This window comes from Magnolia sinica, chromosome 14 (assembly GCF_029962835.1).
Source record: "Magnolia sinica isolate HGM2019 chromosome 14, MsV1, whole genome shotgun sequence".
NCBI classification, from domain to species: Eukaryota; Viridiplantae; Streptophyta; class Magnoliopsida; order Magnoliales; family Magnoliaceae; genus Magnolia; species Magnolia sinica.
Window position 1 is genome coordinate 69,031,696 of NC_080586.1, and position 18,072 is coordinate 69,049,767.

Consider the following 18,072-nt stretch of genomic DNA (forward strand, 5'->3'; position numbering starts at 1 on the left):
TGATATTAACAAGGCTTAGGGTCATAGCCTTTCTAGGAATCTCAGCCTAGGGTGAAATGATGGTATGAAAAAATGTGCAACCCATGGTGGGGTCCACCAATCATGCAATCAATGGCCCATATCGACCAATGATCATAACTTGAGATGTACATATCGGATTAATGCACGGGACGCGGCGTTGGAATCGCGGCAACGAGACGGACGCAATGACATAGGTCTCAAGTCAGCCCGAGTCGGGTTTACATGACCGAACTCAAGGGTATCCGCAAACACTATCCGAAGGTCGCGGGTCACCGAAATTTGACCGGTAGGACCGCGGGACCAAAATGAACAAAATGCATACTCACACACACACATGCACACAAGAGAACTCGGGTCGGGTCTCACATTTACTTAGTGGGTGTTACCCATACAACTACTTAAAGTGAGAGAGATAGGTGATGGGAGTGGATAAGTTGCTACATACCTGCGTAATACCTTAGTGGGTGTTATCCCTACCGTAGGGCCCACATTGATGATCTGTTGGATATCTACACCGTCCATCCATTCATACAACTCATTTTAGGATGCGTATTAAAAAAATAAGTATATCTAAAGATTTTTTGTTTAGCCACTGGAAAAATCCGTCAGGAAATCATATTAATTTCTTATAGTGTGTTTTCTTTAGAAAAAATTAATAGTAGATTCCACGTGATTGGGAGGTTGATTAAGCGATCGTTTCCACCATTCGATTGAAACTACATTTGTCATAAAAAGTCTATTTTAGTGTTTTGCAATGACTTTAACCAGTATTTGCAAACAGTCATATTTGCAACAATAATATAGCTCATTGCAAAAATGTTGACTATTGGCAATGATTTATAATGTCATTGCAAATACTCCGACAAGAAAAATTAGTAGGAAAAGTTTTTGTGATGATAATTGCAGCTCGTCACAAAAAATGTTGACTATTTACGATGATTTATGATGTTATTGCAAATACTCTACCATTTTACAATGAAACTACATTCATCTCAAAAAGTTTCAGTTGGTATTTGTTGCAACGAGTTAACCTAGTTATCGCTAAAACAAACTATTTGTAGCGACTTTTGTGTTATTGCAAAAAATAATGTTCTGCGACGACACTCAATTTGTCACGCCCCAAACTCGAAAACCGGGCTCACAAAATTTTTGATCACTAAATCTTGTGCTGACAGTCTCCGTAGTACCCCATTCTCGACTCCTAGCGTTCATACGCCAGATTCCGATCCTGGGATGATATAAGGAGGGTTTTTTTTTTTGTACATTCAACTCGTAATAAGCATAACCACAAGCATACCCAAATCACAAAGGCAACATCATCATCACATATCCATTAATATAATCAGTTGAGTACAATACTGAAAGGAAGATACATATATCAAAATCGAAGCTCCAGAGGTCCGCTGCATGCCCAAGCTCAATGCTGCTGCAACCTATCATCATCTGCACGCATCTATCGTGCATAAGCTTATAGAAAGCTTAGAGGGTGGTGTAAGTGTGTGCACAAGGTAAGTGCCCAGTATTCAATATAATGCTGAAAATATTGGTAATCCATAAATCGTACATTACCAGAATAAGCAGAAAGATTAACAAGATCATGAATTATCAAAGTAAGCAGAAATACTGACGAGATCATAAATCATAAGATAACAGAGTAGCAATATAGAATAGCTATGCAAATAAGGAGTCATAAAAAGCCAAATGTCAGATGCCAAGAATGTGATGCAATATACAATTCCTGAAGAGTTCATGAATAACGTCAGCCGTATCTAGACCATATAAATGCAGTAACCCAAAATGCCATATGCGGTGTGAATGAAATGACCATGCCGGAGTGTGAGGTCGGGATGATAGTACGTAGTATCACAGGCTATGGGGTTCATCACAAGGGACTTCTATCCAAACCAGTCTCATACCTAAATTTGGATAGTCAGACTCAATGTGGTAAACTCCTGATCTCAGGTTAGTCCCGCGCCCTAACCGAAATCCTGACCATTGCGAAGGCACACGTAACAAACAGTTGCGCACCACCAACCCGAGTGGATAGTGAATGAATGAATGCATGAATGAGTATGCAACTCCTACTCACTAAATCCACATATCAGTACAATTCATCTCTGGGATCATCACCGGGATTTAGTACACTCCAAATGGCACTGTCGCTCTCCTAGCTGCACAGTCCAAGAGAGCGTAAGAAACCTCACTATCCGCCTGGCCAATAGTCTGCCAATACCTATCCGGCATGTCGATAGCGGACCCATTTACGAGCTGGTCAAACTCAGCCTAATATTGTCCCCTACCCTTGGGTGGGTAAGGCCACACCCCCTCCCAACCGACCACGACACAGTGGGAGACGCGGCCTCTTGGTATTCGGCACTCGGGCGCTCATGCATCCACTCTGTCTCGACGTTGGGGCGTCTCCTGGCCACAGAGGTTTAGAAATTTTCACCCAGGGACATCTATGGCGCCCGTATGCTAGAGCCAAACATTTCCGGTGTCTCATTTGGCCATCCACAATATGCCTATGGAGGCTACGACCCTGATGTCGCTAGGGCATATAATAATTATAATGCGAGATGCATGAGTCATACAATCCAGTCATGCATCAATCCTGTGCACACCGCGTGCTCATGTGAGATAATCTCCGCCTATCAGGGAGTCTCATAACAAAATGCTCAATGACATATGCAATGATTAACCACATCTCATAACAAACATGCAGATGATGCGTATGAGCATGTATCATGATGTTATGCTGTCACATACTCATAATCAGTATCAACAACCGACATCGACAATTGACTCGACAATGTGGACATTTACCCAACATTGCCCCCAAGGAATGGCCCTCATGGATCCTAACATATAGTGGAACCATGACCTCACACAAGGGCCAAATATAGAACACCATGGGCCTTACTCAAGAGCTTAATACATATCACGATAGGCCTCTCACATGGGCCTCATACACATCACAATGGAATTCATCGCTTGAACCTCAAATGCATCACAATGGACCTCAACTACGGATCACATATACATCTATAGTTCTCGACAATCGGCCTCGGCAATCAAAAATCGGTAATTGGCCTCGATCGATATTAGGTAATCGGCCAAGACAAATCAGAATCGGTAATCAGCCTCGATCGGTATTAGGCAATCGGCCGATCAAGGCCTAAGGGAAGGCCACAGTGTGGACATCTAATCAATATTGCTCCCAACGAGTAGCCCACATAGGGCCAAACATATAGTAGACCCATGACCTTACAGAATGGTCTCATAAATCAAGTGGGTCGCATCACATGGGCCTAATGCACATCGTTATGGGCCGCATCATATGAGCCAGAAATACATCTCGATGGGCCTCATCACATGAGCAGGAACATTTCACAATGGCCTTACTAAATGGGTCGGAAACACATCTCAATGGGCCACGACGTATGGGCCGAGTATACATCACAATGGGCCACGACCCATGGGCCGCAACCCGTGGGCCTCAAATACAAGTGGGCCACATTAATGGGGCCCATATATAAACCTCAGGTGGGCCCTGCTCATGGGCTTCAAATACATAACATGCGGGCCCTACCCATGGGTCTTATACGCATCAAATGGGTCACGCGTCATGGGCCCAATACATGTCTCAATAGGCCTTGCATCAATGGGCCGCACTAATGGGCCTCATACACATCAAGTGGGTTGCATCAAATGGCCGCACAAATGCACAATAGGTAGGCCCTGTACATGCAGCAGATGGGCCCCACTAGATGGTTAGTGTGGATATAGCATGCATACATCTAGTGGGTCACTCGTCCCATAGACGATGTGGATAAAACATACATCGAAGCTAGTCCTCTATGATCTGGACGGTTAGGATGGAATATATGAGGTGGGCTCTGCTCATGGGCTCTAAATACATTTCGATGGGCCTTAACCCAAGGGCCTTGAATACATCTCAATGGGCCTCAACCCATGGGCCCTGATATATATCATAATAGGCTGCCTACCCTGGATGACGTGGATAAAAATACATCTTGGTGCATCCCGTCCAAATAGTTGGACAGTATGGATATAAAAACTTATATATATATCATGAGGGATCCATGTGTACAACGGATGCATCAAGGTGGACCTTACGCAGATGGACTGCAGGGAATGAAATACATATGTTGCATGGGTTCCACATCCCACGTCCAGAGATTGGGCGGTGTGGATAAATAAATACATCGTGCTGGCTCATACTGCATATGGACGGTATGCTTATACAATACATATAATAAACGTATAATAGGGAGGGCCCCACTGTCCCGTAGCTGCTGGACGATGTGAATAAGGAGTGCATGCATCAAGATGGGCACCTCGAATGGACCACAAAATACATCAAAGTGGGCCCGACAAATGGGCCACAAAATACATCATAGTGGGCCCGACAATTGGGCCACAAAATACATTAAAGTGGGCCCAACAATTGGGCCACAAAATACATCAAAGTGGGCCCGACAATTGGGCCACAAAAAACATTAAAGTGGGCCCAACAATTGGGCCACAAAATATATCAAAGTGGGCCCGACAAATGGGCCACAAAATACATCACAGTGGGCCTCATAACATGGGCCTCCTATACATTAAGGTGGGCCCCCACTGAACGGGCCACAACACATCAAGATGGCCTCCCCCTCACATGGTCATACGTACATCAAATGGGCCCCATGTATATCAAACGGGCCACACCCAAATAAAAGTGGTGGTAATGATTTCCACCATTTAAGTTCCTAATGTCCACCATAACATATGTTTCCCATCCAACATGTTCATAATTTATCGTAATGATAGATGAAGTAGAACAAATATCAGCTTAATAGGAAACTCCCATGGCCCTTAGAAATTTTGTGCGGTGGACGTCATTGTCCACTACCTTGAATGGTGGGGTCCACTTAAACTTTAGATCTGACTTATTTTTTTTAGTCTCAAGCCTATTAAGACAAGCTTGCCAAATAGTTGGCGGTTTGGATGCAACACATGCATCAAGGGCGGGGTCCACATGAGCTATGGATCTGACTCATTCTTTAGCTCACGCCATGAAATGAGCTTTCAAAATGGATGGACAGCTTGGATGCAACACATGCATTATGGTGGGTCCCATGAAGGCCCACAATCATGTACATATAATATAATATAATATAAAATCTATATATAAAATTTATAATATATACAATAATATATATATATGCACACACACACACACATCAGCCCTAGACGTGGGGTGGTCCCACCGTCCAGGTGTGGACAGTGCAAGCAAAACATATACATCACCGGTGGGTTCCACGTGGGCCCCACTATAACGTCTATACGCCATCCAACCCGTTGATAAGGTCCATAGACCTTGATGAAGAGTAAAAACAAATTTGATATTGATTCCAAAACATCTGTGGACCCAAAATGGGTTTCAATAGTATACGTTCAATCCCACTATTTCCTCTGACGTGGGCCACCTGAGCATTGGATGAGGCTGATTTTTAGAGGGGGCCCGCTGTTGGAAGTGGCCCACCATATGAGCGGGTTGGATGACAAATATACATCATGGTGGGGCCCATGGCTGGAGCCGTGGGTCCCTGCCCGTTTTCACGCTGACGCCAGCAGCGTCTGCTGCACAACAGCAGGCGCTGCACCCTTTGTTTTTTTTTTTTTTTTTGAAAATCTCATTTTTCTGAGGTTTTTCATACATGGGGCCCACATCGGAAGAATCCACCCCGCCCATTGATTTCTACAGCCCGTGACAAGTCCATCAAGTCCAATATTGGACATCTTCAAGCGTATAGGAAAAATAGAGTGAATTTAAATGGTGAAAGACACTGTTTGATATGGTATGGCCTATCAGTAAGTCGGTTTGGCCTCATTTTTCGGCTCAACGCCTAAAATGAGGTGGGAAACATGATGGACAGAGTGGATCAAAGCCCTACCTTAAGGTGGGGCCTGCATGAGCAACCCACCCTAAAGTTTACATTAAAAATTTAATTTGTATTTTCATTGGTTGGACGGTACCCTCGGTTCACACTTCACTCTTCAGCCACGTCCAGCGTCCCTGGACGCTGGACGGTTTGGGAAACACATACATATAAGGTGGACCCCACCTACAAATGTGTCACATGGGGGCCACCAAATGGCTGGATGTTGTGGATACAACACATATATAAAGTGGATCCCACCTACATATGGCTTGGATAGAATACATGCTTCATGATGGGATCCATCCGGGTGGGCCACATGGCCACATCATCACACAAAACGATAGACAGAGGGAGAGAGAGGAAGAGAAAGATGCACCCACCTTTGATCTTCTATTCCTTCTTCTGCCTATGCAATCTAGAACCCCAAGGGAACAATTTCGACGGTTGAGATGATGATCCAAGGGTTGGATTAGGTGGTAGGAAGGGGGCCACACTAGTTTCTCTCCCATGGAATGCCATGGACGATTCCATGCTTGGGAAAATGAGAGAGAGAGAGTGAGAGAGAGAGAGAGATGATGAGAGAGAAGTGATGGTGATGGGGTGTACTTGTGTAAGGGAGAGAGTTGACTTTGAGGGGGGTAGTTGTACTTGGGGATGGATGTGAGTGATGGGAGTGATGTGTACTTGATTGATGTGATTGATGGGATTGATGTGATGGATTCTTGGGATTGCAACGCGCGGTGTTTTCCTCGAACTAAACGCAGGCCCACATATCCTGGCATGGGTATCGCCTCAGCGAGCGAGACGCGGCGTCGGAACCGCAGCAACGGCGCGGTCGCACTGGTATAAGTCTCGAGTCGAGCCAACTCAGACATACAGGACACATCTCAGGGTCGCGCGCAAATGCCGATAACCGATCGCAGGTCGCCGGAATTCGACTGGGATGACTGCGGAAGCCTACGGAATAGTACAGGCTAGGATACGGGTCTTACATAATTCGTCGCATAAAGTGAACATTGGCAAAATGTCTTCTCACCATGTAGTTTTTTTGAAAAAAATTGGTGGGAAAAGTTTTTGTGACAATAATTCCAACTTGTCGCAAAAACGTTAACTATTTGTGATAATTTATAATGTTGTTGCAAATACTCTAACATTTTACAATGAAATTACATTCGTCGTAAAAAGTTTCAGTTGGTATTTGTCGCAGCGAGTTAACCTGGTCGTCGCTAAAATAAACTATTTGCTGTGACTTTAGTGTCGTTGGAAAAAATAATATTTTGCCACGAAACTCAATTCGTCGCATAAAGTGGACATTAGCGATGACCATGGAAACGCGTGACGAAGTGCCTTTTCTGGCATGTAATTTTTTCAAGAAAAATTGGTGGGAAACGTTTTAGCGACGATAATTATAGCTTGTCGCAAAAATGTCAACTATTTGCAATGATTTACAGTGTTATTACAAATCCTCTAACATTTCGCAATGAAACTACATTCATCGTAAAAAGCTTCAGTTGGTATTTATCGTAACGAGTTAACCTGGTTGTCGCTAAAACAAACTACTTGCAGCGACTTTTGTATCGTTGTAAAAAATAATATTTTGTTACGACACTCAATTCATCGCATAAAGTGGACATTAGCGATGACGATTGAAACGCATGGTGAAACGTCTTTCCTGCCATGTGATTTTTTCGAGAAAAATTGGCAGCGACGATAATTATAACTCGTCGCAAAAACGTTCATTATTTGTGATGATTTACAATATTGTTGCAAATACTCTACCATTTCGCAATGAAATTACATTCGTTGCAAAAAGCTTCAGTTGGTATTTATCGCAACGAGTTAATCTAGTCATCGCTAAAATAAACTATTTACAGCGACTTTTGTGTCGTTACAAAAAATGATGTTTTGCGACGACACTCAATTCGTCGCATAAAGTGGACATGAGCGATGACGATAGAAACGCGTGGCGAAACGTCTTTCTCGCCATGTAATTTTTTCGGGAGAAATTAGTGGGAAACGTTTTAGCGATGATAATTATAGCTCGTCGCAAAAATGTTGACTATTTGTGATAATTTACAATGTTGTTGCAAATACTTAAATATTTTGTAATGAAACTACGTTCGTCGCAAAAAGTTTCAGTTTGCATTTGTCGCAACGAGTTAACTTGGTCGTCGTTAAAATAGACTATTTGTAGCGACTTTCGTGTCATTGTAAAAAATAATATTTTGCCACGACACTCAATTTATCGCATAAAGTGGACATTACGATGACCATAGAAACGCGTGGCGAAACATCTTTCCCCCCTTATAATTTTCTCGGAAGAAATTAGTGGGAAACGTTTTAGCGACGATAATTATAACTTGTCGTAAAAACGTTTACTATTTGTGATGATTTACAATGTTGTTGCAAATACTTTAACATTTCGCAATAAAACTACATTCGTCGCAAAAAGTATAATTCAGTATTTTTTGCAATGAATTGAACTAGTCGTTGCAAAAGCAACTATTTGTGACAACTTTTGTGTTTTCGTAAAAAATTTTTTTTTTTACGACACCTAATTTGTCACAAAAAGTGGCTATTAACGACGACTGGTTAAGATCGTTGTAAAAAATTTATACGAAAACTTTTTGCGACAAGTTTTGCGACGATAATTGAAGCTCGTAGCAAAAAAATTAACTATTAGTGACAATTTAAACTGTCAACATAAATAATCTAATTTTTGCAATGACTTGAAATGTCGTTGTAAAAAATTGCATTTCCCAATGAAATTAGACTCGTTATAAAAAGTCTAATTTATTATAGTGAAACAAAAGAAAAAAAAAAAAAAAACATGATTTTAGAAAGAAGAATCTCCCGGTAGTTTCATACAACGGTACTTTGATTCCTACACCGTGGCACCATATCTGACCCGTGAAAAAGGTGGGTCACAGCATAAAGATCACATGCGGTGAAATCCATGATGGTCCACTCCTCAGAAGGGCTACATCGTCTAAATTAATGGAAAGCTGATGATCTGACTCAATGTATGGATGTGGCCCACCTAATGAGCAGACAACTGGTACGATTTTCTCTGCAGACGGTTTACAGTGGGGCCGACCATTTCCATGCTTGGATGTTCTACATATACACAATGTGACACGTAGGATTTTTTAAAAAAATTTCCTTGCACGTGAACGTCTAAAAAAATGAGTGTTACCTGCGCAAAATCCCATGAATCGTCTCATGACCGGAAACGGATTGGCTACTCCTCTGCCACCAGCCCGTGGCTGATGGTCGGTGCTCTGTGGGATCCACCATGATGTATGTGTTTCATCCATTCCGTTCATCCATTTTTACAGATCATTTTAGTGCTTGATCCCAAAAAATAGAGGGATATAAATCTTAGATGGACCACACCACAGGAAAACAATAGTGATTTGATATTCACCATTAAAATCTTCCTAAGGCCTATTGTACTGTTTATTTGACATCCAATCTGTTGATTAGGTCATACAGACCCAGGTGAAGGCAAAAAGATAGCTCAGCTTGATCCAAAACTTTTATGGCCCAAAAAGTTTTAAATGGTTGAAGCTTATTCAACACTGTTTCCTTTAATGTGGTACACTTGAGATTGGGATATACCTCATTCTTTGTCTTGTATCATAAAATGATCTAGAAAAAATAGATGGACGGAATGGATGAAAAACATACATCATGGTGGGGCCCACAGAGCACCGACCATCAGCCATTGGCTGGTGGTAGGGGGAGTAGCCAATCCATTTCCCTCATGACCTGCCATGTGACAATATGGCAGACTCACACGTGTACAAGAAGCAGACTGGCTTTTTGGTGGGCCCTTCATGAATTGGCAATGACCCAGGAATCACGTAGGCCGGGCAATCTTGTACAGTGATTATGGACCGTTAAGAAGCTTTTTTCACTAACCATCTATCTTTTTTCTCAAACTGGTCGGTTAGGATCCTCATACGTGCTTGATGTTTTGGAACATGGACCATCCATGGTGGGGCACACCAGCTGATCAGCCCTAGTTAGATACCATACCACACGTGTACCCCTCGTGTGACTTGCGTGTAATTGCAGGATATGTTTTGCTGAATTCCAACTGTTTCCAAATTCTAACGTATAAGCATTAATCCATCCCTCTGGCAATTACCTTTTCTAGCTTTACTAAGCCCAAACGCGTATATAACCCTGCTCCTCTGCACGCAAGCACACGTGTCAATATGGAACACGTACATGAGATCTGAGCTTTCCATCAGGTGGGCCATGGTGATTAGATCTTCCGGCTAAAAAATCTGGCTGGTACTGTCCTTGAGCCATCCAAAATGTACGTACAACAAACAGACAACTAAAACAAATGTGTTCTAGCCGTCCATTTGTTTTGTACATTAATCTGGCCCACAAAAAGATCTAAACAGTGTGGCCCACCTAATGGAAGGCTCACATCTTGTAGACATGCAGTATATTGACACACGTACTTGCTGTGGATGGGCAGGGCCCCACATGCGGGTGGGATTAGCAAACCACAGCCTTTCATTCCTTTAAACGGTTATAGAAGTCATTCGCCCCTTCCTTTGCACGAGCCCCTAACATAAAAACCATCATGGCCCCCTCACGAGACAAAGCCTTTTTCTCTCTCTTTATCCACGTGACCCATCACAACCTCTTTCCTGATAAATCCAACCGTCCAAATCTCTCTACCTTCTTTCTCTCTTTCCATGTTTTTATATAACTAGATGTTAATGGATCAGATTCTTTGATGAAGAGAACAAAATATGGGTGTCTCATGGTTCCCACTAGTACTTTTGTTCACATTTCATTTCCTTATGGTATCATGTGTGCATATCGATGGGGGATGTGGTCCAAATTCAAGTGTTTTGGAGAATAATATAGCTAGAGATCTCTATGGCATTGAAGTGGGCCATAAGAGATTGATGAGTGAAGGAGAATTTGGTGATGAAGGGATGGGATTTGATCAAATTCCAATGATTTTGAACCGCTTTCTATCGTCTCACTTTTATGAAGCAGAGAGAAGCTTACGAAGCCTAATCGGTCGTCTTTCCTTGTGTGCGGAAACTAATCTTACCGGTTCGGTGAGTTCTTCCCGCTCTAGGCCTTGTTTTTATTTGATTCCGATAAGCTTGTCTAGACGGAGAATATATGGACATGAAAAACTCATGTATATATAATGCTTGAAAAGTAAATAATTTTTTTTTTTTAAAATAGAATCCAACAATAATTTCATTGTTTGTTTTGAAATTTCCCATGAAAATGCTAAAAAATCAACGGTTAAAAAGTGAGAGCCGTCTTTTTCTATATTTTTTAACTTTAAGGCTAATGTTATAAACTTGCAGGCCCATCCTAGATGGTCCAATGAATATACTAATCAAATGATCCTAAGAATCTTAAAGGACTTTTGTGGAAAGAAAATGAATGGTTAACTAAAGAGGTGATTAAAGATATGCTAACATCTGATTTGTTTCTAAGAAAATCCTTTAGATGTAGGGTTAAGTTTGCCCGATCAGCGAGATTATATCAGGCTGCCCATCCATGATAATATTAATAGATGAATCGGTTGAGATAGAAAGGGAGTGGGGAAGAGGTTAGGCTTCTCATCTTAATGATGATTTTTTCTATACTAAACCAACATAACTTGCATTAAACCCTACAATTTTGTAATAATATCATCCCTTGAAATTCTACTAAAATAAATGTAGTCATGTACTTCCATAAATGGGCCTGTGGTGGGGCACAAGTCTGACCATATCATCCTTCCTTCTCTGAACCAAACATCAAGTAGGATCTGCTAAGATGAGCCATACCCTACAAATCACATCAATGGGGCAATCCTAGCCGTTCCATTTTTATTTTTTATTTTTGGTCTTCGTTGGAAGGAAAATGGATGCTTATAAAAATTTCAACCTAAGTTTGTTTAATCATCCTTTTTTTTTTTTTTTTTTCCCTGAAAGCCAATCCAATTCAAGGGTTAGGATTGTCTAGTCCCAATGAGTTTGGTGTACCCTGACTCTTATATTGTTGGCCCTGCCTAATAATTAGTTCATATCTGCTACGTCGTTTTCACTTTCAAATGTTTGTTTAAACAAGAATCATGGCTTATAAATTGAGAGTCAAAAATAAATTGTAATCATTATATTTTTATATTATAAAATTATCATTTTTACTGTAATTTTAGGGAAAAATAATATAGTAATTAAAATCAAATATTCGTGATGTCACCACACAATTATAAAAGAAAATAATCATTACTCGGTTACAACCATTTACCTTTGTAGTTAGAAAACCAAACAGGGTCCTAAAACAAGAGGAAGAAAAAATTTGTATTTTGAATGGATAGTCGACACATGTACAAACAATAGGCCTACCTGGATGCATTTTTCGACATATATATATTCTTCATAGGTATGAGAATTGAATGATGATAGACTGACCAGATAGGATAGTTAATAGTTATATAATGATCATCAGATGACGGCCACAAATGATAGATGATGGGGAAAAAAAAATATCCTCATGCTATAGGATAAAAGGACTATGAAAATGGGTAACTAGAATGCTACTAAATTAAGGTGAGTAACCTTTGATTTAGATGCATCATAATCATGAATAAAGTGAGTTGTGTAATTACATGATTAACTGACAGGTTTCATCACACATATGAAATAACTCATAAGTTATCTATTAGTAAATGTAGTGATTAATCATTCATAAAGAATATATAATTCCATGAATTAGTGAGGGAGAATACTGTAATATATTAGTGATCAGGTCGGCCTTAATAGCCAAATGGGAAATGTTGGCACATGTGTAAACGTGTGGCCAATATGGCATATTTTCTTATTTTGATTGTCCCTACCTTAACGCAATGAAAGGCCTAGGGATCCGTCGTGCATGTGTGTGGCTGAATAGTGGGTAGTTTTCTCCCAATGTGTAGCGGATAGATCCAAACTACTAAAGAAAAGAAGAGATGCATGATATAAAAGGGTGCCCATGGCAACCCTAAAAACACAATAAAAGGAGGAGAAGATAAAAACAAACAAACAAACAAAAACCCTTACCATTTATAGAGAGACTCTGATGCAACTGGGGGAATCCATGAAGCTATGGATACACCCCTATTTGTTTTTACATTCCATATATATGTTAGATGTACACACTCCATGCAACCATGCAAACTTGCAAGTTTTTCGGGACCATCCATCGCTTCTGTTCTTATATGGCCAACTTCATATAGACAATCTACAGTCCACCTGATGCACGGACTCCAGCTCATGTTGACGGTCCATTTGTTATTTCTAATAGTGAGTGGGCCATGGTAAAAAAAAAAAAAAAAAACCATAATGTTGTCATACAAATGAATAATGCCCAAAAGACAAAAAGATGCACGAATTCCGTCTCGTCAGAAAAAAGTTCATTTAGTAGACCGCTAAGATCTTCCAATGTTGTGGCCAATCAACGGTGGAGACTGCAAGATGAACAGTTTGGATCACCAAACACATGTGACTCATGTATGGTACCATTTTACAAAAACTTGAATGAACTCAACTCAAGGAGATTTCGTGTTGAGTTTCATAGAAACTCACCACTCGACGTGACTCAATCTAGTCTTTGAGTTGACTCAGCCCCGTATGGACATTGATCATGGCATAGAAAAATTGTGAAACTCCTGAATTTTTATCAATTGTGAAATTCTTGAATTTTTCCGAGGGCTGCTCGCATCGAAGTCTGCTCGATGGCATCAAGCTGTCATCGACAGACAGTTGATTTACAGATTTAAGACATCAATCAACATTATGAAAGTGCCATATGCCTCATCTACTCAAACTTTGATTTCGTGAATGTTGTTTTTAAACACAGATTTACATCCCAGAAGCAACCATAGATTTCTCTAAGCATGTGTTAATCAAGGCCAAACAAGCTCTAAGCTCCCTTGTTCAACTCATCCATTGTGAAGAGAAGATCACAACCATCCATCAAGAACAAGATCAGCAAACAGATTATCAACCACCAAATTCATTGGAGACTAATAACATGAACTGCTTTGTAGATGGCACCAGGTGCCAGTTTTCACCATGTGCACTTGGCAACCGACTCCCTCTCTGCGCCATTGGCTTCGCTGCAGGGACCACAGGCGGTGCGGGCGGGCCATACTACATGGTCAGCCAATCAGACGATGACCCAAATGACCCAGTCCCAGGAACTCTCCGTTACGCTGTTGATTTCGCGGGGAGAAACAAAGGAGGGGCTTGGATCATCTTCAAAAGGAGCATGATGATTAAGCTCAAGGAAAAACTATGGATTAGTTCTAATACAACAATAGATGGGAGGGGTGTGAATGTAACCATTGTCGGGAAAGGCCTTGTTCTTGCAAGGGTGAGCAATGTGATCTTGCACAACTTTGAGGTGGTGTCCACCGGGCAAAGCGATACCGTCCATGTGTTTGATGGGTCACACCATGTCTGGATCGACCACCTGAGCTCGCATGATGGAAATTTGGGGCTGGTCACGGTCCTTCAAGGATCGACGGACGTGACCGTCTCTAATTGCTATCTTTCCAATCACAACTTCAACATGTTGTTGGGTGCATCGGATGAGGATACCATGGATCACATACTAAGAGTAACGGTTTATCGGAATTGGTTCGATTCATCTAACCAAAGGATGCCGCATTGCAGGTTAGTAAACAAGTCCACAATAAGACCCAAAAAAGATTTTTACCCTCCGATTTCAATCTTTGAAGTGTGCCACCTTTTAAGCCCACTTGATTCGTACACACCTAGAGTTGTATACGAACCAAGTTAGCTAGGTTAACTCACTTGACTTCACTAGGAAAAGCTGGACTTGGCTCAAAACTTGGTTTGAGCTGAGTCGAGCAATTTTTTGAGTTTGATAAAATTTCAAGCCAAGCCTGAGCTAGACCAAACTCGAATCGATTCGGCCTGGAACTTGACTCAAACTTGTCTAAGTTTGAATCGATTCAACTCTGATTGGGTTCACTTAAATAAATTATATATATATATATATAAAACCTAAACTCAAACTCAGCTCGTAGGCTCAAACTTGAACTTGGATCGAAAGATTGAGTTCAATCTTGGCTCGAATCTAGCTCGAGTTGGCCCCAGTTGCTGACCCAGCCGAGTTGAGCTGCCCAATAACGCTTGAGGACCGAGCCGAGCCGAGCGGAGTTTGACTGAGATAGCTTGCTGGCCGAGCCAAGCCAAGCTAGGCCAAGCTTGACTCAGTTCGACATGTGTACAGTTCTATAACACACCCATATGGCCATATTCCATTTCAAGAATTGGAATTGGAAATCTGAACCCATTTCAATCCCTGTAATGGAAAATGGATGTATGCAAGATATCAAGAGGTTTTCTAGCAGGGTTTCTACCCGAGGCTCACCCAATCTGTTGGCCCTTCTGGCCCATCATTTGAGATCCAGACCATTCATCTAGAATCTCCAGGATTATATGGCCAACATAGAAAGAATGTCTGTGGTTAGGAGGGATCATCAGAGTCAGAAATTGCTCTTCTAAACCACTGTTTCCAAGTTGCTTTTTATAGATGATGAGTTTTCTGATGAGTCAAATTCCTACCGTGTACAATCTGTACAAAATTTTGTAGATGAACGGTCTGGATCATAACAAATTGAGCCAGAAGCAGCGACCAGGTCATGAAAAATCCAACTAGCTTAATAGAACACTAGGATTACCAGTTCTATTCGCAGGCCCATACGTGCAAGTTCTGGACCGCTCTTCAGGTGGGGCTCACCATGAACATTTATTGTACAAAAATCACTGATCAGGATGACCCATTCATCAGGTGGGACCCACAGTTCTCAATTTTTTTCTAGTAGTCCATTTCTCAGTCTTGTATGTCCCACCTGATGAATGGTTAACCTCTGAGTTGATGAAACTCGTCCGAGTCAACTCAACTCAGCCACTCAGTTGAATCAACATGACATTCAATCGTATGATTGAGAAAGGTTTTCTATTTTATATCACATGTATACTAACTCCATATAGATTAAATATAAATCACTCTTACTGATATTTCTAAAGTATAATTATTAACAATTCGAATCAACTCCGATCTGGTCTTCGAGTCCACCTGACCCGCCAATGATCGAGTCCAATCGAGTTTTGAAACATGGGCCTCAACAAGAAATCTCCTTCCATGCATTACATTTCTATTGTGATCAGGTGGGGATACTGCCATGTAGTGAACAACTACTACAGGGATTGGAAATACTATGCAATAGGAGGGAGGGTGCACGCCAAGGTTCTTTCGGAGCTAAATGTGTTCGAGCCAGGCCGGCGGTTAGAGGTGACGCCATGGTTCAACCGCTTCACCTCCGACCTGACCCCGACGATTGTGTCATCCAAGGACCTTATGTTGAAGGGCGCGACGTTTCATCAATTCCTCAAGTTTGGCACACTTAACACTCCACACAGCGAATTCCCATCATACGTTCTCCCAGTGCGGCCCACCGGGTCGCTGATCGGTCTAGTGATTAACTGTGGTGGGGTCATGTGGGGAGCCAAACTGAACCGTTGCATGGCTACTACATGATGAATTGTGTGGCCTAAGTTCTACTTGGTTGTTTTTAATTGACCACGTTTGGATATAAAATCTGTCTTTTTGTATTTTGTGTTTGGAAAGAGAGTGGGTGCGTTTGGTTACACCTAGTTTCATGATATTTTGTTTTTACAAAGTAACTTCTTTTCTTATGTTGTAGTATTGGTGTTTGGTTGCACAGAAACAACTTTTTTTCTTTTCTTTTTTCCTTTTCACAGGTCAATTTTGTAAATTTTCAACAAAAAATTTTAATTTTCTCAGAATTCATTAAACTGTACTCGGATTCGGTAGAACACTGTGGGCCCCACCATGATTTATATGTTTTATCCATGACATTCATTCATTTTGAGAGCTCATTTTAGGGCATGATCCCAAAAATGTGGCAGATCCAAAGGTCAAGTGGACCACACCACAGGAAGTAATGGGGATGATGACACCTTGTTGAAACCTTCCTAGGGTTCACAACGATGTTTATTTTCCATCCAACCTATTCATAAAGTCACTCGGGACTGGATGAATAGAAAACCCAAATATCAGCTTGATCCAAAACTTCTATGGCCCACAAGAAGATTTCAACAGTAGGCGTCCAATTCACATTGTTTCCCGTGGCGTGGTCCACTTGAGCTTTGGATATGCTTCAAATTTGGGCTCATGCTAAAAAATGATCTGATAAAACAGATAAACAGTGTGGGTAAGAAAAAAATATTACATTGGGCCCCACAAAGTAGATACTGAGTATGCAATCTGTTTCGGCTTTTTATTAGAATCGGGACCGGTCATTTTAGGGGCGTCGGTTGAGGTGTACCAGCCAACTGTAGGGCACTGTTTTGACAGAATCCAACACGTTAATCAGATGCATCACCTTCAAAAAGCCACAGACTCCAAAAACCAGCTGATCCAAAACTTTGGTGAGCCATAGCACATGAAAGATGTTGGGAGAGAACTCCCACCGTTGAGTGGAGTGGGAGCCTACCATGTTATATATGGAATCCAGCCCGTTCATACCCTTCATTCTGTCCATGTTGTGTGTGTCCATAGGTTTTGCTAACATTCCCACCTTCATATATACATTATCAAAGTCCCAAAGCCTTTTAAAAGGCACACAAGGTGACCTATAGTCAATCCTAACTGAATTCTTTCATACAACCAGAAACAAGCAAAGGTGCGAAATTCATATCAACTGGGTGATCCTCAGCTTCCCATCAATAGCATGAAAATGGACGGTCAAGATTGGCAGTTAAAATAGGTCCAATCATCATCTCGATGCTGTGGCGGTGAAGACAGGTAGGAATCTCCTTGTGAGAGGTCTCTCTTTCCTTCTTTCGCTGAAGCCTATTTCTTTATAGCTTTCTTTTATATGCTGTCTTATTATGTTGTATATATAAGAAATGACATAGGTTAGAAGTAGTTCCCTTTTAGTTTTCTTCTGTATGCTCTCTTATTATGTGGTCTATATAAGAAGGTTCACAGGCAGAGAGGATAGGATATTAATTTTTATCCTGGGTATTTT

General features: G+C 41.3%; 1 protein-coding gene across 1 annotated transcript; it reads left to right on the forward strand.

Annotated features, from left to right (window-relative positions):
- The first annotated feature begins 14,018 nt into the window (after positions 1-14,018).
- On the forward strand, positions 14,019-16,556 carry LOC131225001 (putative pectate lyase 21). Its single transcript, XM_058220430.1, has 2 exons — positions 14,019-14,662; positions 16,187-16,556. The coding sequence occupies exons 1-2, from the start codon at positions 14,019-14,021 to the stop codon at positions 16,554-16,556; spliced, it is 1,014 nt and encodes a 337-aa protein (XP_058076413.1).
- The last annotated feature ends 1,516 nt before the right edge of the window (positions 16,557-18,072 follow it).